This window comes from Pseudochaenichthys georgianus, chromosome 6 (assembly GCF_902827115.2).
Source record: "Pseudochaenichthys georgianus chromosome 6, fPseGeo1.2, whole genome shotgun sequence".
In the NCBI taxonomy this organism is placed as follows: Eukaryota; Metazoa; Chordata; class Actinopteri; order Perciformes; family Channichthyidae; genus Pseudochaenichthys; species Pseudochaenichthys georgianus.
In genome coordinates, this window is record NC_047508.1 from 12,922,021 (window position 1) to 12,945,674 (window position 23,654).

General features: G+C 41.2%; 2 protein-coding genes across 3 annotated transcripts in view; one reads left to right on the forward strand and one right to left on the reverse strand.

Moving 5' to 3' along the window:
• Positions 1-11,714, reverse strand: part of aars1 (alanyl-tRNA synthetase 1) — a 28,514-nt gene extending 16,800 nt beyond the window's left edge. Inside the window, exons 1-10 of one of the 2 annotated variants that reach the window (XM_034085120.1) lie at positions 11,624-11,714; positions 8,646-8,803; positions 8,358-8,546; positions 7,889-8,034; positions 6,724-6,915; positions 5,201-5,345; positions 3,824-3,969; positions 1,762-1,870; positions 1,468-1,618; positions 838-962 (exon numbers count right to left, since the gene is read on the reverse strand). In XM_034085120.1, coding sequence (XP_033941011.1) covers positions 838-962; positions 1,468-1,618; positions 1,762-1,870; positions 3,824-3,969; positions 5,201-5,345; positions 6,724-6,915; positions 7,889-8,034; positions 8,358-8,546; positions 8,646-8,789 — 1,347 coding nt within the window. In that variant the 5' untranslated portion in view covers positions 8,790-8,803; positions 11,624-11,714. The remainder of the gene's footprint in view (positions 1-837; positions 963-1,467; positions 1,619-1,761; positions 1,871-3,823; positions 3,970-5,200; positions 5,346-6,723; positions 6,916-7,888; positions 8,035-8,357; positions 8,547-8,645; positions 8,804-11,623) is intronic. The other variant, XM_034085121.2, reaches the window with a different exon arrangement.
• A 1,093-nt stretch (positions 11,715-12,807) lies between these two features.
• exosc6 (exosome component 6) lies at positions 12,808-14,246 on the forward strand. Its single transcript, XM_034085360.2, has 2 exons — positions 12,808-13,185; positions 13,566-14,246. Exons 1-2 carry the CDS (start codon positions 12,908-12,910, stop codon positions 14,110-14,112), a joined length of 825 nt encoding a protein of 274 aa, XP_033941251.1. The 5' UTR covers positions 12,808-12,907; the 3' UTR covers positions 14,113-14,246.
• The last annotated feature ends 9,408 nt before the right edge of the window (positions 14,247-23,654 follow it).

Consider the following 23,654-nt stretch of genomic DNA (forward strand, 5'->3'; position numbering starts at 1 on the left):
GTGTGTGTACTTTCCAAAACCATATTTCTCTCCTCCTCCCCAGTGTTTAATAAATGAAGTCCATTTGCCATTTTACCGTTCATGTTAGAACATATACATTGTGGGGGGGGACGCAATTTATTTTGTGCACCTGTACAATCTAACGCATTAAATCCCTGCAGGAATACATCGCATCTTTGTAAGCCTTTAATGTTCAGTTTGTGTTCATATTCTCTTCAAGCTATGTTTAACTAAACCTCAGTGTAGAAATCTCTGATAGCTTCAACCAAAAACAGCCTTTACAAGCTTCACAAAGTTTGGACTTTCTGTTGTGTTCTATTCGGTATACTTAGGAAATATAAAAACGGATACTGTGACTGCAGTGACAGCATGTCTACACACTTCACTGTTGTGTTGGACAGCAGTCTGAGGCTGCAGTAAACATGAAAATGCATTACATGTTAGACGCTTTTACCCAAAGCGACTTACATACTCAATACTGTGGGCAATCCCCACAGGAGCCATTTGGGGTGAAGTGTCTCAGGGACACAACGACATGCTGACTGCAGTGGGGTTTGAACCTGTGACCCCCTGATCTGAACACCTACGCCACACACCTCCCTACATCAATCTCTTTGCAAAACTAACCAACAAGGGATAAGCAGAGGGCTGGAAAGTAAATGAGGGATTATTGAAACAGCAGGTGCACCGCTTCTGGTTCTGACTTACAGTGCACTACTGGAAACCGCTGACACAAGGGGAACACGTGTACCCACGGGAGAGGACACAACACACAGTGGAGTTTCCCCTCCCAGCTGAGGCAGATTCAAACAATCCGTTAACATCAGTCCTCCTCACCTGTGCTGCCTTCTTCTCCTCCTCAAAGGAAGCCACGTCCACCGCCATGCCTTTCTCCTCTGCGATGAGAGAGGTCAGGTCCAGAGGGAAGCCGTATGTGTCGTATAGCAGCCATGCTGTGTCACCTGGTGCACACATAGGGAGAAACAAAAGCTGATTGATATGCAGGAGACTATTTGAAGCTACAATGCTCAAAGACTCCATGAGTCAAAGAGAAAACATGTTATTCCAACAAAGTAATGCAGTCAGCAGCAAAGAGTTCGATGTGAGGGTATGTAAATGTAAGAGAAGTCACGGATAGACTCGCATTTTAGCACTAGCTTCAATTTGTCGCCCCGGGACAAAGAAGAAGTGCAATAAAAACCCTGAGGTAGACAACAATCTGTCTCAATGACTTATTTTGTGATAGATCTCTCATTAGTGTTTTGGCTTTTCTAATTGTAGTCGCATTCGTTTAGAAAATCTGAGCGGTTCAAAATAGTGAATAATAAAATGTAACACATTATGTATGGTGAGAAACTTATCCATAATGACTACGACCAAATCGGATCAGTTTAAATAAAAGACCAAAAACTGAGCAATGGAAGAAAGGAATAGAGGAAAGGGCAAAGAACACTTGAACTCTCTCACCTGGAATGGTCTTGCTCTCTCCCAGACTCATGATCTTCCTGTCGAGGATACGGCGCCCCCTGCTGAGGGTTTTGAGGAACTGCACCTCCTCCTCGTTAATAATGTCCTTCACCACTTCAGGGTCTTTCTTCAACTCAGGGAAGGCATTGCCCTGAAGAAGAGATGACGTGGATGTAGAAGAGAGGGTATTGTGTTAGAGGATGATAGAAAGCTCCAAAGTGCATATTTAACAGTAGAGAACAGATCAAACATGATCTGTGCACAATATTAAGGTGAAAGAATAGAAAACCTCACCAGGGAATCGACCACCACATCCACCAGAGTGGCAATAAAGCCTTTCTGGGCTCCGAGCTTCTCATGGGAATAACGGACTGCGCGACGCAGGATCCTCCTCAGCACGTAGCTAATGAAGGAAACGGCAAAATATCATAATGCAGATTTAAATATCGTTCTAATACAAAATCTATGGTGTCATTGCTGAAACATAAAATGATCCAAAGTATGATTCTGTACATCAAAGACTAACACACTAATTTCTCTTCAAACACACATTACAGTGTTCTAGTGGTATTTTTAAAGGTCCCCTATTATACTGTTTTTCATTAATATAGTACAGGTCTCAGATATATACAAAACATGTCTCTGAAGTGTTTGGCTCCAAACACCAAGCAGATCATTGCAGCATCCCATAATCCCGCTCTGTTTCATCCCTGTTCCAAAAGTGTAGTTTACTAAATAAAAACTATGCCAAAATCTCTCATTACTTTCGTTGAAGAAAAATGAGACGACGAAATATTATATACTATATCTCTGATAGTCAGTTTTTCTCCCAGCAGTTCCATTTCCGGTGCCGCGGCAGGGCAGCAGCTGTGTGTCCGTGCTGCGCGCAGCGGTACATTTGAATTACACCGGGCAGCGGCACACTGTGAACTGCCAGGAAGACTCGGGTCTAACGAACCTTATTTAACAGAAAATAAAATGGCAACAACTTCTGTGAACCGTTACACCCCTAATCAGGACAAAAAGAGAGAGAATCTTTTTTCCTGAAACTTTCAGAATCTCTTTACACAGACACATGTTTATGTATGAAAAAGTGGATTTTTAAGCTTTGTAATTCCCTCCCTTTTCTACAGAGCCCTGGAGGGTTCATTGAGAGAAAAATAAATAAAACGAGGCCACGCTTTAGTAACTCGTGCGCACGAGTTACTAAAGCGTGGCCTCGTTTTATTTAAAATGAGGGATTCCTGTCCGTGACTCACAGAATCTGCTGCTGCCCACAGCTGTTTTATAGAAGGAAAACATCCTTCACTTTATGAAATCTCTGTGGCACCAGTGGCCTGTACTACGAAGCAGGATTTGCTATTTACACTATTCATTCATGAAGTATGACGCTGCGCTGTCAGCACGCGTCTCCATGTTTGTGATTGGTCAAATGTTGGTAACCTCGTCCCTTTCACGTGAACGCACTCTCAACCGGACAGAGAAACCCTGGTTGATTTGCTGAGTTAATAACCAGCTTCGTAGGACCGCTTAGCGACATCGCGTTTGTTAGGGTTAGTTAAGCCGGGTAAATCAAACGTATCCAGGGTCTGTTGAACTGGCTTCGTCGTACAGGGCACTGGAGGCAGTAACGTGTAATTCAGCAGAATCTGAGAAGAGCAGCACCAGCTGCAAAGAGCGGTGCCTTTTACTGTTTACTTCACTGCGTTGCCCTTCATTAGAACCGCTGACTAGAGATCGAGGCTGCTACGTTTAACCACACACACATCGAACTACCAGAGTATACCCCTCGTTTTATGAAGGAGATGTCCTGTCACCGGGGCGCATGCTGTGTGTGTGTGTGTGTGTGTGTGTGTGTGTGTGTGTGTGTGTGTGTGTGTGTGTGTGTGTGCTCAGCTCCGCTCTGTGTGTGCGTGTGTGCGTGTGTGTGTGTGTGTGTGTGTGTGTGTGTGTGTGTGTGTGTGTGTGTGTGTGTGTGTGCTCAGCTCCGCTCTGTGTGTGCGTGTTCGGTGTGTTTGTGTGTGTCCGACACCCCCGGCATTTGTTTTCAAATTAACACGAACAGTAATTTACACAAATCTGGTTCTCCATAGTTATATGTGTATTCCCAAGTGAAAGAAATTCGTTTGACCTTAATCTCGATGTGCTATAGTCCTGCCGGAGTGCACCGGAACGATACTATCATAAACAAATGCCCACACACACAAAAAACGAGGCCACGCTTTAGTAACTCGTGCGCACGAGTTACTAAAGCGTGCGCACGAGTTACTAAAGCGTGGCCACGTTTTATTTATTTTTCTCTCTGTGAACCCTCCAGGGCTCCGTACTTTTCTGCTCTGCAGTGTTTAAATCCTACCCTCTCCCTGTGTTGTCCGGTCGGCCGCCGTCTGACAGGGCGATGGTGATGGTGCGGGCGTGGTCAGCTAGCACACGGTAGGCCATGTCGATGCCGTCAGTATCCTCGGCTCCTACTTTACCAGTGTAAGGTCGAGCACCTGTGCCCTGAAACAAACACAAATTATGTTTAAACTAGGGCTGTCAGTCGATTAAAATATTTAATCGCATGATGTCCATAGTTAAATCGGGATCTAACGCAGCACCCCCATCTGCGAGGCTCCACTAGCACCCGCACCCCCCCCTCCGCAAGCGAGCGGCAGGAGAGGGGCTGTCAGCATCAGCTGTGTGCTTGGCTTGCCGTTTAACACGCCTTTGTGGCAAATACACATGCGTTAATCGCACGTTAAACTAATTAGTGGCGTTTAAAAAAATATTGCGTCAACGCGTTATTAACGAGTTAACTTGACAGCCCTAATTTGAACGCTTAATAGATTAGTTGTGCAATACATTTCATTGTGGAAATTATACACCCAAAAGTCCATTGACGAGTTCGACAGAAAAATATCCGGCAACTATTTTGATAATCAATTCTTTGTTTTAAAATATTTTTTATTGACGAGACGATTACTGTTGGTCCAACAAAACAAAACAAATGTTTAAGACTGCAATGTCAAAACTAGCTTCCAGTGCTAATGGATCAGCTGCTTCAGGCTCTACAGCAAAAAAAAGGTGTGTGACTACATTTGAATTGATTGATTCAACAGAGATCTTTCCACACGTGTATTCAGTTATAGGGCTGAACGATTAATCGATTTTAAATCGAAATCACGATTTTAAATGATGCGATTCTTCTTCTTTTTTTTTTTTTCTTGTGTGTCACTCATCCACACCAATCAAAAGTGCTGTGCTCCACATGTACCAGCCATTGTTAACCAACCAGAAGTGGCCCATGATAGAAGGTGATAGACGGATTGATCCAATCACCTGCCAAGTATTTTTGAAAGTGCCTGCCCTTTCCAAATGGCTTCCAATGGAGCTTTAGATGGTTTGGTGAAACAAAGCATCTGAGTCAGGTTAGTGACGCTCCATCACATGTTTCTATTACAGGGTGAATCTTAAACTGAAGCTCGGCTTTAAAGCAACCCAACGGAAGTTTCATGTAAGTTTAGTTCTTTCACTCGTAGCTCGGGCTGCGGGGGTGCTAGAGACGGGAGTACGTTGATACGACCTTCCTAACCGGAGATATGGCCGCATTTTACAATAAACTTCCGTTGGGTCGCTTAAAAAATAATATCGCAAATCGAATCGAAATATCTGTCAGAAAAATCGCAATTACATTATTTCCCCAAATCGTGCAGCCCTATTCAGTTACACATATCTGGGGCCCATTTAGTACCTTCTGAATGGCTTCAAAGTATGGGACAAAGAGGTCCGTGTCGTAGTTGGACATCTTGTTCTGCAGCACAGAAACCAGGCGCTCCAGGCCCATCCCGGTGTCGATGCTCTTCTTCGGCAGGGGCTTCAGCTCGGTCTCTGACTCTCTTAGCAAGGTCGGAAGAGAAACAATCATTACATACACAGACTCACTGATCAGTATGCACTTTGGAAGAAGAAGAAGCATTATAATATTGTGGTAGAGCACACAGGTTTTTCTTTGAGTATCAAACAATTCTGTTTAGTTCAATTACATTTTGGATTATTTTGGATACAAGCGATTACTGTCTATTTTATTGGTATCCAATAAAATAGACAGTCGGGAGACGTGTGGCGTAGTGGACTAGTGCGTTGGTGTTTGGATCAGGGGGGGCACAGGTTCAAACCCCTCTGCAGTCAGCATGTCGTTGTGTCCCTGGGCAAGACACTTCGCCCCAAATTGCTCCTGTGGGGATTGCCCACAGTATTGAGTATGTAAGTCACTTTGGATAAAAGCGTCTCACAAGTAACATGTAATGTAATACCATTTCTGTCCTGGGTCATGCAAGCACACAAACTAAAACAACGTTCAGAAGCAAGATTAGGGCTTTACACAGCCAATTAATCAGATTTCCTCACTTTCTGATGTCGTTTATTTGGACAGCAATAACACATAGCAACAACTGTAGAGGTGTGTAGAAATATTTGATTCAGTAGCTGCACAGCATACTGTACAAAGCAGATGACAATAAAAAGGCGTGTCCAAATTCCAAAAGCACCTAACTTTGGTTAAGGGTTAGGTTTACATTTAGCTTGTGATCAGTTCAATGTTCTTTATATAACTCACTGGACTGGTTACAAGCCTTGTAAAGCCACACAGAGCAATGATGTGCTAGTGTGAAGTAGGGCTGTCCCAAATACCATTTTTCAGGCTCCGGAAGTCAGCGGCAGCGGATATACTGCTGAAGTAGTAATCAGCAGCGAACCGCTTCAACACGGCATTCATTTGGTTATTCTACAGTATTGTTGTTTTATAGTTATTTGTTACTGTATACAACCCAATTTGTGTTCTTTGAAATTGAAAAGGATATTGCATTGTGTTTGTTACTTTCATTGCAGTTGTATATGTCTTACGTGTAATTTGGCTTGGCTTCCTATTTTTTATGGACATGCTTTTATTTTGAAGGAGAGTTAGCGCTGTTGACAGGAAGTTGTTGTTGCTATGGAAACAAGGTGACGGAGATTAACGGAGAAAAGTCATATCTACACATAAAGACGGAGAAAGTAAACAATAAAGTTTATGGTTAAGTGTTAGCACCCCCCGAAGAGGCACAAGCTCTTACGTTGATATTGGAGATTTCAATAAATTCCATAAAAAAAAAACGAAAAAACGAAATTGAAACCCGAATAATACTCCAACGAACGAATATTCGGATATTCGGGTACAGCCCTAGTGTGAAGGTGTAAACAGCCACAGAGGTGTGTGTGAGTGTGTGTGAGTGTTACCTGTTGAACTGGATGAACACCAGGTTCCAGATTTCCAGGACGTTGGGATCGTCCATGTTCACCAGGTGAGAGGCGTCCCTCCCCCCGATGCGGTCGTAGTGCATCTCGCTGCAGGGGCCGCAGGGGCCCGTGTCTCCCATCTCCCAGAAGTTATCCTTCATACTGCCGGGCAGGATGCGAGCCTCCTCCATCCTGAGAGAAACAGAGAGCAGAGAGGGAGGATTTCATTAACCTCACTGTTTAAGTTCAAACTAAGATAATTAGGAAATATTTGCAAAGTGTAAAAGCCACCCCTTTTTCACCCTGTGTTTTTTATCCTGCTGGTGCTTTGTCTGTGGTTGAACCATTGAATAGTCATGCATGATACTTATAGGAAGAGGAAATATATTAGAGATACAAAGATATTTATTTACCTCAGTTATGTGCACTAGTTTTATTTCAGCTCATTGCGAGTGTTTGTGTTTTTGTCATTTACTGTCCCTATTTCTCTCCTCTTCATTACCAATCTTATCACAACCACAAATCAAATCATTTAAAATTAAAATCAGCCAAAAACAATCCATCCGCACCCTGGGACAATATTCAAATTGTGTCCTTCCAAAATAATTTTTTTTAAAGAAACAAAGCAAAGCCACCGCGTGAAATCATCTTTGCATGGTTATATATCATAGACTTGACGAGCAATGCGTATCATCATAATAGGAAGTATAATGGGTAAGGTAAGAACCATTTGTATCCTAAAGATCTGCATAAATAGTAGATAAAAGCATTGAAACACGAAGAGGGAAATGTTTAATTTAGTGGGATATTAAAAGAATCAATGGTGAGATATGATTTGAAACAGGGAGGAGGAGAAATGGAGAGAGAGACAATATTTTAGGCATTTGTTGTTGGCATTGAGGAGGCTCGTTGGGACTGGGGGAGGAGAGGAAAAACAGTTCCCCTAGGAAAAATCCCACAGCATCATGCAATAACATTAAACAGAAGCTGATAGACGGAGCATTTTTGCAACATTCATGCAGAGATACAAAGCAGGATCTGTAAAATAAACGGTAGTGTATTGTAGGAGAGAAACTAAGAACTACAGGTGATAATGAGGATAACAAATAAGTAATGATTAAAAGAGATACCCAAAATCAAATAACTTCACAAATACATGTCTCACCCTAGGTCGATCCAGATCTGTTTGCACTCCAGGTCGGGCTCCAGGCCTGCTGCAGCGTCCCCCCCGAAGTAAGTGACGTACAGACGTTCAATTGGAATACCAAACTCCTTGGTCAGAAGCTCCAATGCCATCTTACAGGCCAGGTGCTGCAGGGAAGACACAGGGAGAAAACAAGACAGAAGCGTTAGAGGACTCCACGTGAAACATCTGTGCCAAATAGGTGCAGGAAAATGATTAACGTAAGCCAACCACTTTATCTAAATGTCAAAATGAAGGGCACTGCAGTAGATTAAGTTGCAAGTAGGGCCGAAACCAACAAGTCTGCAAGTCAATATTAGCTTATTACAGATATAATGGGGCAAGACATTTCAGTACAGAAACTAAACTGTAAATTGTCACACAGATCTTTTGATCAATTGGCCTCCAAAATCTGCCATTGTGATGGTATGAAGGTATGACAGCGTAGTACCTTAAAGTAGTCCCCAAAAGACCAGGACCCCAGCATCTCGAAGAAGGTATGATGGTAGACATCTTTACCCACATCGTCCAAGTCGTTGTGTTTACCTCCTGCGCGGATACACTTCTGGGTGTTGGCGGCACGACGCAGCTTGGCCATAGGGTGGGAGGGATCGATGGTGTTGAGGAAGATTGGCTTGTACTAAAAAGAAGGGGTACAACAAATGTAAAAGAGTGAAGAGGTATAATAGAGACACCATGAAGTGAAGTGGAGTGATGGGCAAAAGTATGGGTAGGCTACCTGGTTCATGCCAGCATTGGCGAAGAGCAGCGTGGGGTCGTCCAGAGGGATGACGGCGGACGAGTGGACATACGTGTGCTCATAGCCGCGGAAGAAGTCGATGAACTTCTCGCGGATTTGAGCTGCATTCAAAGTGGAGTCCATTCTGAATCAGCTGTCTAAACAAAAAAAAGACAATCAGTAGAGTTGTCATCAAGCATGTTTAAAAGGCACTCCCAGGGGTCGCAGCAACAGGTTTACTTGAGCTCCATCTCCAATTAAATCTGTCTGGCTCCCTGAATGTGTTCTAGTGACACCATGACCTTTTGTATGGAGACCTCTAGTACAGCTTACAGCATTGTTTTAATAGGACAGTAACTGGTCTAACCTGCCGACAGCAGTTGGGCTTATTTATAAGGTTATCTTAAGCCATTATTGTAATTATAATTTGTTCACAGAACAATAACTGATTCATTGATAGAAGATGTTGGCTCTAATGGCCCACCCATTTTGGAATGATGCAACTCCTTAGTTGCATCATGCATTGTCCGCATGTTGGTGTTGATGTGGCTGCTCTTTCTAAAAGTCAGTTGAAGGAAAATCCTTCCATCTCAATTGAAACAGAAAAGCTCAAAAGGCCTGCAGAAAGCACTTAACCCAAGGGCAGTTTCTCTCTGCACTTTAGCCGTGTGTGAGTGTGACAAGTTAGCACTGGCTAAGTCCAATCTGTTGGTTATATGTTGTCTGCAGACCAGACCAGGGATGCTAAAGACCTGTCCACCCAGTCAAGCCCAACAACAGCTGTTTTTGTTGTTCTTATCATTTGTGGAAAACCCTGTTGAACAACAACGCTGTTATGTTGTCAACAACTAACTGTAATTGAGCTTATTTCTTTTCTTGGAAAATGTGCGATCCTTACACAAGGCATATACCAAGGTTAACAGCAACACAACACAACAGCTAGTCTCACTTTTAGTTTAATACATATTTGATTTCACAGTGAGTTAGATGGCTCTGGTTTTAGGGCAATGACAACAATCAGACCACCTTAGCCCTTGCGGCAGGTAAGTTATTTTCTCCATGGCAGGGATATGAATGAAGAAACAGTTTGAAATGTTCTGCTCCTTTGAAATGATATGCCTCAGAGGTTATACACTTATTTTATTGAAGCAGACATGTTCCAATAAGTGAGGCCTGTACTACGAAGCTGGTTCAACCTAACCTGGATATGTTTGAGTTACCCGGCTTACCAAATCCAAAACAAACGCGCTCTCGCTGAACCGTCCTACGACGCTGGTTATCAACTCGTTCTCTCAAGCCAGCCGTGTCCTATCTAGTTAGGTGCGCGTTCACATAAAAGGGGTGGTATCTGGAGCATTCGACCAATCACAAACATGGAGAAGCGTACTGACAGCGCAGCGTCATACTTCCTGAATGAAAAGTCAACTATAATATTAGACATATGAAGAAGTTAGACTTTAAACATCCATGACTTAAACACTTTATCCAGGATCAAAGCCACATCGCTGCACCTGCAAGGTGAATACAGCTGGTAACAGAACAAGTGTTTGAATGCGTACATTAACAGGTTTATGATATCACTGCTAAGACACGAGTGGATCTCACTTTAATTACATTTGACTCGAGTGTTTCGTCAACTTAATGTGTTGCTTAAAATAATAATATTTTTGCCGGCCGTCTTTCCTGCAACGGCAGTCTACACTGCATTTCCTTTCTCCTGTAATATGACCTGATCGCTTTAAACTCCACACACGGAGCTCTGATTGGTCAGCAGGCTTTCACAGACTTTCACTGAGTTGATCTCTTAGCCTGCAACCTATCCTGCTCCGGAGCATGGCAGAGTGGAAGATACATCAAAGCGTCTTCAAGAAGAACAATGACATTCTACTTGTAATATTTGTTAAAAAAATATTTAATTTGGTTATTTTCTTTGTTGATTCTACAGAAACTGTATTATAACTTTTACGTAGAGGTGCATAGATAGATGCATATACATATTTACTTTAAATGTAAAGCTGGAGACATTAATTGAAATGAGAATCAGAAAACAACCTTTACCGATGCGAAAGATTTGAATACAGTAAAACAAATATGTTTGGTTTTATTAACAAGCTCCATAGCTGCAGATTGTGTTTATAATTAAAAGGGCAGCACAGTAGATTCCCAATCATTGGACTCATTTGTAAACTCGCTAGCAAAGGAAACCCCACAGCTGAGGCCTTCAGCCCTCTGGGGCCAGCATTAAAACAGTAAACAGCCACCATCCCCATCCTGACTACGAAACCACCCTGTTGGCAACTAGAGAAAGTGGAGAGTGATGGGATGGAAAGTGCCTCTGCAGAGAACATACTATAAGAAAAACTAGTGCAATGTAAAGAAGGGTTTGTGAGGCAGATGACAGTTCAAGTCCATTGTTGAGACAAAACATGACAAGAGGAGAATACAGTAACCGGACTGGTGTGCACTTTTAAGGATACAAACAAGGATCAACACAATATATTCTTTTGGGTAATTAATACATTGACAAAGAGCAACAAACCCAATCGTATCGAGTTCTACAATTAGGGAGGCAAACAAAAACAAGCTCAAATTGGTCACATCCGCAGGTCTAACATGAAGTCTCAGAGGGTTAATTTCCTTTTCTCCTGCTGACATACGTTCTCCCCTGTCACCTGTGCTGTAACCTAAAGGTGCACAGAAAGTGGTGCCACAAAATAGTGCCAATCATTTCAGACACTCACATTTATTTTTAAGACAAGAACTATCAGAATTATCAGTAAACTGGCTGTAAATTACTTTCCTATGCAGAGGAACTACTAGCTTCACAAGCTGACGTTAGCAATTGATATGTTAGCCAGACCGGCTACCTCAATAAATCCAGCCTGAGAGAGATTTTCGCACACATAACACCGACTTTACTGAATGGTAGGGTGAATATTATTTATTTCAACATCCCATGAGTAAAGAATAATACTCACAGAAGTCGTTATTCTCGCAGAATGAATGTGTTACTGCTCCCAGGCGCACCGCTTTAGCCCACGCTGCTCGACCAAAAGGAAAGCACAGACATTGAGCACGCCCTCGGCAGCTGTCCATTGGTCCAGCCAACTTGTTCGTCTGCAAACGTACATTTCTATTGGACAAACCACCTGTCAAACTTAGCTGGCACATCAGTGGTACTGACTTCCCTGGTTTGGCTGATGCAATGGAAAAGACACCAGTGTCATTAGAAAAGGATTGTTTAACCATTGTATGGTGTTCATATTTGTGTTACTCAGCCAGTGTTCGTGGATCTGGGTGGACCCGCTGCATTTTTGGCCTTCAATTCAACATAATCAAACTATTTTATGTTAAAATACTCAACAGATGTTTACTTCATCTCAATTACAAGCAATACAAACAGCATATATGGTTAATATTTGCACTTTTACATTTGTTGGATCACATTAATGAATTAAAGTGCTACTTGTTTTTTTGCCCGCTGACCGGCTGGTCATGTGGCTCATCTTTTTTTTGTAACTAGCTGATGCTCAATCTCATCCTCTTCTTCAAAGTCACTGTCAGACTCAGAATTCTCAGAAATGTGATCCTCACATTCTGAAACCTCTTCCTCACAACATCATCAAATGGTTCTCTCTCTTCCAAAATAATTTGCAAGGCCCTCTGAGCAGAGCAGAGAATCGTTTGGCCAAACTGGCGAAGCTTTATTTATTGTGTCTCGCCCCAAATTTGCAGCTTGGATAGAGTGTGATTTGTTGGGGGGGTTGTACAGTGGGTGGTCATTGAAAATGTGTTCTGTATGTTCTTCACAGAAAATGAGCCATGGCCATTGAGTGTGAGTTTGAAAAAATAATTTATCATGTCATTTTTCTTTACCTAAATAATGAAAACGGGTCCACAGACCCGAATACCATACAAGGGTTAAATGAGACGGATGACATTGCACATTTAGTTTTTCCCCACCAGTAACAATATGTAATCGTTTTGGAAAGTAATGTGGATGTTTAGGTATTTGCCAGATCACCATGACAAATATCACACATGTTATAATAATTTGTAATTTTGTGGCTCAATAATTACAATGAAAGTGTTGATTATACAACTGTTTTTGCCTATATCTAAGATAAGTCTGTGACTTAATATTTTCTCAGTGTTTCATTCTGCCACGCGGAATCATTTCTCCGCTTGCTTTGTTTCGGGGGACTGTTTGTGTGCCGGACTGTTTTCCACACGCCGTCACATTTCCTTTTCTCTGCAACACCATGCCGACTGACACCAAACGTGTACGCGGCCCAGAAGTTTCTCAAAGTCCGACTCTGTTTTTGTGTAAGCATGCGGCCGTTCTCCCCTCGCACGGGCCCAGAGCGGACGGACGGCAGCGGGACCAGGTAGACGTCCGGCCGGTGTTTGTGCGCTGCGGGCTGGTGAGCCAGGCTAAAGGCTCCGCGTACATCGAGGCTGGAAACACCAAGTTGATGTGCTGCGTTTACGGCCCCAGAGAAATGGAGCGGAAAGATGAGACCGATATGAAATGTGGAAAGTATGTCCTGATTTCATTAATCAATTAATGCTTTGACTCGGGTATTGATCTACAGCAAGTTAAACGCTTATGTTAAAGCAATATCTTGTGACACATCCGGCCTGAATAAATAAGCAGTAAAAAGTAGCTAATAATAAACTTAAGATAGACAATTTAAGTGTTCAACAGAAGTTAAAAGTACCTAAAGTGCAAAATGAATAGCAGAGAGTAGATTGGGTAGCCTATATTGGTTTTTTTTTTAAAGCCATTTTGCTTCATACTTTTATGTCAGTATCAGCATCTCTTCATCATGCATTCGAGGAGACACCAATGTCATGTATCTGTAATAAATAATATAGAAAGACTTTATGAAGACAGCTAAACTATTTCTGTGTATCCAGGTTGACTACTGACATGCGTTTCGCTCCATTTTCCTGCCTGGAGAGGGGCTCCTGGATTCAGGGAAGCCAGGACAAGGACCTCTCCCTGATGCTACATGAGAGTCTGCAGCCAGCTGTGTGCCTCCATAAATATCCCCGCTCTCAGATTGAGGTTAATGTGATGGTTCTTGAGAACAGCGGCTCAGTTCTGGCCCATGCTGTCACGTGCGCTTCCCTCGCTCTTGCAGATGCAGGAATCGAAATGTATGATCTGGTGCTTGGTTGTTCCATACGTCAGAATGTCGCCTCTTATGTTGTCGATCCTTCTTACATGGAGGAAAACAGCTGCAGCTCAGTCAGCAGTGAGAACCAGGGTGGTCTGACTGTAGCTTTCCTCCCTAGCCTGAACCAGATTTCTGGGCTGCAATCAGATGGAGAAATGACTGAAGAGACTCTGACAGCTGGGGTCCGGACCTGCATCGAGGGATGCTATAAACTGTACCCTGTCATCCAACAAGCCCTGACCAAGGCTGTGCGCCGAGCTGCCCCCCCACCATCAGAGAGCTGAAAGACTCAATAACCAATAGCATAGCTTTACAATGTGCAGTTCTTACATTCACAACACAACCTTTGTTTCTGTTTGATATTATGTTCTTACATTAAAAGACTGTTTTCTTATTAAACAATTTAATGATAGATTTATACGGTATAGTCTGCAGTTTCTGAATTAATTGTTTAGGTTCAATTTACTTTTTTATTTCTATTATTATTGGCCAAGGTGCAGTCGAACAGACGGTTTTCAATCTGCGACAACATATGTGTAGGCTTTCTGCTGTCCTGATATCAATGGGTTACACCATTTTGGAGACGGGGTATTAAACAAGCCTGTTTTTGTTGAGAAGTACTTGGGTCCCACTCACAGTGAGGGAGTAGTGAGCTAATATGTAGTGTGAAGTGCACATGCTGGAGTGTATGGTGTATCCATGTCCTGGATGTAGGGCCTGAACCCTTCACATCTAAATCACAGATGGACTAAGTCAGCCAAAGGTATCCTGCTCAGTGGAGCAGTTGGTCTGCCTTTAGCTTTGCCGGAGGGTTGGGCTTAAACCTGTTCCATCTGGAACAAAATGACATTGATTTTAAAGCATGACACTGCAGCTAGAATGGAACCTGTTGTTTGTCAAAACTAAATTGATATGACTGTAGAATATCTTATCTATCTTATATCAATAGAGATCACCCAACTTAACGCTAACGCTGTACTGGAGAGAATATGTGTAAAAAACCAGGATATAAAAAGGTACTCACCTTGTGGTAAACCCGCAAAAGAGAAAGCTTTTGAGCTCCATACTATTTCAGAAATAATCCTTGATGTGGTTTGGAACATAATATGGCGCTTAATCACGGCAGTGTTTAGCTGGTTTTGTGCTAAAAATCTTCCTCTTCTCATTTAAAGCTACGGACCCAGAATCAGCACTTTTGTAACAGGGCTGATTCTGAATAGAGGGGTATGAGGCTACGATGGGTGATCTGTTTGGTATTTTGAGCAAAACACAGAGACATGTTTTGTATAGATATGGCCCTATAATATATTGTTCAAATATAGCATATTAGTTGAGCTTTTAGACACTTTTTTCCAAACTCTTAACTAGGGATCGACCGATATGGCTTTTTCAAGGCCGATACCGATTATTAGTAATCAAGGAGACCGATAACCGATATTTGGAACCGATATACATTTGCAGTAAAATCAGAAAATCTTGGTGTCAAAATGTAGAATAACACAAACTCCAACACAACTCAACACAACTTCTTTGAAATGCATTTAAGCATAGCCTATATTATGCTTAATGAATTTTTAAACATCTTACAACTGGTTTCCTCTCTGAGCCCTTTTCTTTAGTGCAGCCATCTGCTATGAGTTAGAGAGAGACAGGAAGTGGGGCTGCAGGCTGACATGCTTAACTAACAATAATGCTTAATTTATTATATCAAACCAATGCCTGTATGTCTAGCATAACATCCCAATAAGCTGCTAGCAACTGCAAAACACTAGTGCTAGTTAATGTTTTGCAAACTATTAAAAGTGAGGCTATTACAGTAGACCTAACGTTAGACTAGTAGCCTCACTTCTAATATGTTGCTAAACATTTGCTAAATACATTAGCTAATGAGCTTCACATATCAACCTGAAAAACTGCGAGGCTCCACTCGCAGCCCCCCCTCCGCACCACAGTTCCGCTGAGAATGGTAAAACTGGGCCACCTGAATTATTTTGTGTTCCGTTTTTTTTTGGGCGGCCCTCAATCCAATATTGGGTACCTAAATTGGCCCTCACTCAACAAAACTTTGAGAACCCCTGCTTTAGACAATAAGAAATATAAAGTTGACTGTTGAGTTGCTCAGTTTTTTTAGATTGTCAATACTATTACTCTATAACTAATATCTCAGGTTAAGAGGCACCTTCAAATAAAGATTGGTCTTTAAATAGATTTTGTCTGTTGAATTGTTTGTCTAAAGTCAAGGATCTAGAACTGGTACTTAGTTATAATGATTGTTATGCTGTTTGGAGGAGGCATCACAGGTAAGAGTACTAACTATCATCACCTGATGGTTCAACGTGCAAATTGAAATTGTTTACAAAATATGAAAATATATTAAAAGATAATACAAAATAGGACCAATGTTGTCAATGGCTGCCTACTCCACTCTCCCCCATCTCATAGAAGTTTCCAAAGATTTTCATAATCATGCTTTTTGGTCTCAATTTTTCTGGGTCTTGCTGTCGGATTGTTAGCTAAGCAATGGCTTTGAAGCCAAGTCTTGACATATACCTCTGGTCTGAACTTGTTCAGTGGAGGGCCAACACACTTGATGAAAAGCAAGGCTGACATGCTTTTTACCTCTAGGGAGCTTCTAGTTGTGGTTAAAATGTTCATCTGACTAAACCCACGTTCACACTCAGCTGTGGAGATGACCAGAGTGTTCACTGCTTGAAGGAGGGGTTTCAGCTCTTCTGGTGCTGGTGGTATCATTTCATCAACAGTTTTGAGTCTTACCAGCTAGCTAACACGAGAGAAAAACGTATAACTCCAAACTAAGTTGTTATTGCTGCTTATGTCCATAGATCCACCTTTGGTGACTAAAGTAGTGAGTAATGACTATACTGACTCTTGACTTAACTGAAAGTAAGTTATTTTTAGTATTTTTAAATATGAAGTCCCTCAGATCGTGTTGTCCTCCTGGTCGCTTGGCCATTGTGATGACCGTTACCTGCGCTTCTGGCATCGATCAAACAGGCGCATCACGGCGCTCTGGCGCCCTCTAGGGCACTCGCATAGTATAGCGTCAGTGACTTGGTAAAAATGTCATTGCGTGTGTGCATGCTCCCTCGCCCTCGCCCACAGTATTTTACTCAAAATGCGCAAAATTAATGTTGAAATAGCAGTAATACCAGTGCCACGTTCATTGATAAAATTACATAAGGGATGCCATCCCCCCTCAACTCGAGTACTGCACACAGCGTTTGGTCAGACTCCCAATTGATTGTTCACACTAACTTTTGCGTCCTGATGAACCTCCGTCAAGAGTATTTTACTCCAGATTATAACACAAGTTCTTGCTCTGTTTGGACAACTAACAAGGCCCAGTCACATCCGCTAAGTGTTATGTGTCCTCAACATATCATTCTGTTTTTGTGTTGCCTTTGCCACCCTCCTAACTGGTTTTATATTATATCTCAGGAAAACATGTTACATCATCTAAAATCGTAATTTTTTAACAGTAGCCTATTTTTACTCTTTTCCTGATGGCCCATTTAGCTGCTTCAAATTGATGACCAATCTGGTTTTGTGGGATTTATGGATGATGGCGGAGCTGCAGGTCATTCTACAGAAAAGGTGGAAGTGCTGTCACTTACTTTTGCAGACACCAAAATACATGACGTTGACCTAATACTCACATTCATTATATATGTTGAATAAATAGAGATTGTCTTTGCAATGGTACTAAATAAAAAATGGTTTTATACGTAAATTGCAATTTATTTAAAATGTCAAGTTCAAGGAACTGCCTTGTCACTTTGATCATACATGGAAGTGGAGCCTATAGTTTTAATTTAAAAGATTATTTTTTCAATAAATAAATCTAATTTATATTTACATAACATTACAAGCATTAAATATAACACTGAAATGGTAAAAAAAAACGAAAATTATTATTAATAATATCAAATAAATGTCAGTCACCCAAAATTACGTCATTGGTGTTACTGCTACACAAAACGCTTTTATTTTGAAATAATGTACTGTCTCTGAAGTGCCTCCTGTAACAAGAGATCATTTGAGGCAGTGCAGTGGACAAAGACATGAGGAAAGTCAGTCTTACTTTGTTTGTTAAAGGTGTCATTTTATCTTCAAATGTTACATGCGTCTTTCAAGTCTGTCATTAGTGTTACTCATTGCATAGCCCTAGGGGTGAACATTTGAATGGGAAAATGTATTGTATTGAAGAGTTAAACGATTTTGATATTGACTGAAGCCATATTTGGTCTGACACATTGCAGCCATTTTGTTAAAATGGTAGTGTTTTTTCCAAAGTGTCACTGGTGTTACCGTCACTGGTGTTACTCTTCTTCCTGGTAACACGTAACACCAGCGACATTCCTATACAAATAAGCTTTGTATAAAGTATAAAAATAATAAAAATATTTTAAGCTCTACTTGTTTTGGGTTCATCAAGTTAAGAGTTAGTTATTGCTATTTAACAGGTGTTAGATGTTTTTAGAAGGAATATATTTCAGCAGATTTGTATCACCCAGATTCCACCTTTTCTGTAGAATGACCCAGCTGCAAAAGATAACCTCAAACTACCGGACAATGATTTGGGCAAAGAAATCAAAGCGAAGTTTGATAATGACGATAAATTGTACGTTTTTCTTGGCATTATTTATACTAGAAGTGGCTGAACTCTGTGAAAAACAATACATTATTGATTTATATATATATATATATATGCAGTAAATGTCCAGAAATGTGCTATTTCTAATGATATTAAATTCAACTTTAGCAGTATCTCAGAGCTGTCCCTGTCAATTCTCAGCTTTGTAGTGTAGCTTTTCATTAGTCTGATAATGACTTTTTTCATGGTATTTTAAAGGTTTGTGAACTGAGATGCAGACAACGCTGTTTGATTGATTTGCCATATGTATCTTCAAGTTTAAATAATTTTCTTGAAATAGAAGCTAGAAAGCTGTGACAGTTTGACCTACTGTATCATTTTTCTCTCAGCCACTTCATAGTTAAGATGTAAAAAGTTGTGAATCACACCTTTTAATTCATGTTTCCGTTATTGTGTCAATTAACAAAGTCATTTTCACCAAAACTACATGTTCATTTGACATAAAATCGAGGTGGCCGAAATGTCTTTTTGTTTTAATTTTTTTAATCTCATTTATTACTTTTTCAAATAATAGTTAGTACATTCGCTTCATATTAACAAGGTTTCACTTTTATTTTGTTTAGCTAAAGAGTATTTAGGTTTGCAAGTTATGTAAGTCCCCTGATTTCATTTTCTCCACCCTTTTCAGATCATTGTGTTGAAAGGTTTGGGGGAAGAATAAATAATTGGTACTAAGATGTTGAAGTAACACGTCCTATGAACAGCTGGAGACCTAACACCCCTAATCTCCAGTTTGAGTTTGAAGCCTCACCAAAGCTCATTGCCTTCACTCCATATCACAACAAGTTATCTGGATTGGCAACGGAAATCTGGAAGCTGGACTGGAGCAGCTTCTCCAACTGTACCTTGGGGTCCAGGCTGACTGGCATTATGTGTAATCAATGAAGTCATCCACATGTGGCCAATCATTCTGCAATGGCTGCTATTATTACTCCAGGAATTCATTTATTTTACACTATGGGTGATGTGTGATTTGTGCTGTGTGCATTACTTTTTACATTCTCACCTCCATTTTTAAATAAATCGTGGAGCTTTTGATTTGGCAGTTGGCATTTATTTGTAGGCTTGTTGAGATGCTGCACATTTTCAAGATACATTTTCTCCAAAAATAATATAATCTCTCCTGGTCGACTCATCTCTTTAACAAGCTCAATTTCTACTTGGCTTTGAGAACCTAAAACATAACTTCACTGAAGGCTGGAGTATGCCTTTCTAGAGCTACAATACTATGGGTAGCGGATGGAGGAAAGTAAATACATATGATGTTACCAATATTACCCAATCATGTCTTACAGAGACAAAGAATCTTACAACCCCGAGCAAACAGCACACAATGACGAGTATTATAATTATCCTCAGTAATTATTGTTTGTCTGATAAACACAAGTTTGTTTTCCTTCAACATTTCCATTGCATTCCTTTGGCAATAAAATATATTCGAAGATGTTAGAGATTATCTTTTGTTGAATTAAACAGCGAATTAGCATGACCAGCAAATTATAAAGAAACATCTCAGCACGTTCAGCAGGGTCGTTTTAAGAACTTCTCATGTTGGCTTGAAATGTCAGTAAATGCTCAATAGATGGCAGTAATACATCATTTGTTGATAGCTGAGGTGAATCCATGGGCTATGGCATCAAAGAACATAATGCAGGGGGACAAGTGTGCAGAATACAATATAATGTTTTTTGTACGAAATATTATGCACCTAAGTAAAATACAAGTACTTTTAATCTGTAGGTAGAGTAAAAGTAGCCTACTTAGTTACGTTGTCTGTCTCAAATTACAGGTAGGTTATTCCTGCAATAGTTTCCTTTGTGTTTTACCTCCCATGGATTTACTGAGAGTAACCCGTTAAGCAGCTTAGTTAAACCAGCATGACTAGTCATTTTAAGAAATGTATAATAAAGCTAGAGATTAATAAAAGAATAATATATATATTGCACATCATACGAAATATCTGTTCAATTCAACTTCAGATGTGTTGTACTGCAGAAACGGGTTGGTAAAGTGAAATATTCAGAAGAAAAAAAAGGCAATCCCACACAAACTGAGATTATTAGAGATTTGATTCGTTTCCAAAATTAACGAAAGCGGTAGAAACAAACAAAAAGGAGCAATTTAACCTAACGAGAGAAAAATAAAACACGGGATGAAGCTGCTGTAGAGGCTACTATTACAAGGAAAATAAAGTACTGCACTGAAAGTAGGCTATAATGCTACATGTAAAAAATAAATCCTAGTAGCTTTTAATTTAACAATCAATATTTAACAACTATGAGATTTGGTAAAAGGCCTCTCTAGCTCACGTACGTGCGTCATAGTCATGGAAACCGAACGTTGGGGCTGCAGCTGCTGACCGCTCTGATCTCACTTTGCACTTGGACTCTGACCAGAGCACACCTTTTGCAAAACTCACCTGTGGAGAGAAAACTCTTTGAGATTCAACCTGCTGGAAAACCAAACTTCTGAAAAACAATACTATCAAATCTGCTGTGGAAACCCGGAGACGCTGAACAAGACCCCCGGCCCCCAGAGGAGGAGCAGCACCTGCCGCTGGCAATAGGCCGTGTTGGGAAACTACACTCAAAGTAAAAATTAAAAAAAGACGTTTACAAAACATATTTTTTAGCTTTTTAATTGTTCATATATCCCCTTAAAATCATACAAAGCTGTTTCTGAGTGGAAATGGATGAGATTGGTTTAGTTTAAAGGTGAAAAGTTCATAGAATGTTGGGATTTATTTTGCTCAAAATGCAATTTGGAGAAAGTAGAAACTCACTCACGTCTTTTCAGTTTAAAATTCATATTTGTGGATAAGACCTAATTTTTTTTAGCACTAGAGGTGTTTAATGTATTTATAAAGAGTGTAGTGATTTTAAAACACAGTTATTTTTTATTTAATTGCAAGATATCGTCGAAAAACGACCAAAAAATTACAAAAACAAAATGGCGACTGGGCCTAATTTCATAGAATGCAAAACATTAGGGCCAAGTTATGCACCATGGCAACGAAGCACAATTCCCTGCAGGGCACGTTATTCTGTGCGGCTGCCTCCCTGAGTGTCGTTCTGATTATTGAAGCTTTATTTATTGTAAATGGCTACTCCTTCTAATGTAGCCTATCATATTAATTCAACTTTCCTTTTAACATTAAATATTGAAATTGCTTTTCTTGTTTAGTTTTTGAGGGGAGGAAGATGTGTGCGCGTTATGCGTCCAAGATGACTAACTATAAACTAGGCCTAGGCTATAGGAAAATAATGATTTATAAACTAAAGAAAAGTCTGAAAACTACCCTGGTCATTTTAGATTATATTATTCAGTTACTCTGCGCAATGGATATGAATGCATAGCCTATATTATAAACGAATGCACGCTGTTTTTTGGAACCAATTATAGTTTGTCCACACGCCTACTCAGTTTTTTCTCGGGATCCGGGTCTTGCATTCCCCACGGTCAGCATTTATTTGTTTGCACATTTTGTAATGTTGCATTTTGGTTTAAAGAAGGCTTTGCTGCTGCGGAAGAATCGGTGCGTAAAATGCGGAGAGCAAGCTTCTCCTTTACTTGTCCGACACATATGGAGCGCTGTTTACATGCACTTCATTCGGTTTATATAAAAAAAACACTTTAGAGATGTAAAAATAACGAACATAATATTGCCAATAACAAAAATCCAAATTAGTATTTTAATTGTCATCACTGTTTATCAGAAAAATAATATAATGTATGATCCCCAGTGTTATTCTCACCGCAGGTTCTCCTGTCATGTCTTTTAAATTAAAGTTATAGGCTAGGTTATGCATGTGCTATTTATTTCCAATAAGTGATTAAACTATTCCAAATATTACCTTTGACTAGAAATCCTTACACTCTGAATTCCCTCCAGGCTCTGAGAACTTCATCATGGATCGTCCTGCAGGCGATGAAGGTAATCTCCCTGTCTACAACATTCCTGAAGAGGAAGAGGTAGGTGAGGTCAGGAACGCTGTCGAGGATGAAGGTGAGTTTGCTGTCGTTTTTTTAGGTGGATGTCATGGACTGATGGAAGAGGAGGAAGAAGAGGATTTGGAAGAGGATGAGGGGGAAGACACTGAAGATTATTGTAATGACAGTGGGTCCTTGTCCTCAGAGGAAGAAGATGAAGAGCAGAAAGAGGACACTGAAGATTATTGTAATGACAGTGATGACGGTTATGCCGATATCGCATGTCTCTCGCCTCTCAGCCAGCAATTCCCGCCGGTAAATGTTTGGGAGGCATTGCGTCAGAACTTCATTCCAAGCTTCCCTCCTGGACATCCCTGTTCCTTCCTTTTGGGTGTTGCCCCTCTGGAGGTTTCTTCACCGCGACTGGAACGTCCTGAAGAAGCTCCACCCTCAGCCCCTCCAAGGTCAGGAGTGTTCACTCCAACAACAGCAGGCCTCGTCTTCTCCACGAAGAGGATCAGGGAAGATGACTCCAGCGACTCGGCACCCTCCACCTTAGGCCTCTGCTGCCCCATGGTGCCCCTTCTTGTCACGCAGCGCCCACCCGTGAGTTTTTGGCAGACATTTCGCCCTTTTGGTGTTGCCCCTCCGGATGATTCTGCGCCACAAGTGGAACGTCCTGAAGCAGCTCCATCCTCAGCCCCTCCATCGACATCAGGCCTCGGCTTCTCCACCAAGAGGACCTGGGAAGAGGCGTGCAGGGCTGAGGACTACACTTACACTCTGAATTCCCGCCCCAAACCAAGCTCTGAGAACTCCGTCATTGAGCGTCCTGCAGGCGATGAAGGTAATCTCCCTGTCTACAACGCTCCTGATGAGGAAGAGGAGGATGAAGAGGATGAGGGGGAAGACTGGACATCCGAAGATTCTGGATACGGGCCCTTGTCCTCCGAGGAAGAAGACGAAGAGGAGGAAGAGGACACTGAAGAATATTCTGATGACAGTGACGACGGTGACGACGGTGACGACGATGATGACAGTGATTACAGTGAGGACAGTGACGACGGTGACGACGGTGACGACGGTGACAACGGTGACGACGGTGACGACGGTGGCGACAGTGATTACAGTGAGGACAGTGATGACAGTGAGGACAGTGATTACAGTGAGGACAGTGATTACAGTGAGGACAGTGATTACAGTGAGGACAGTGATGACGAT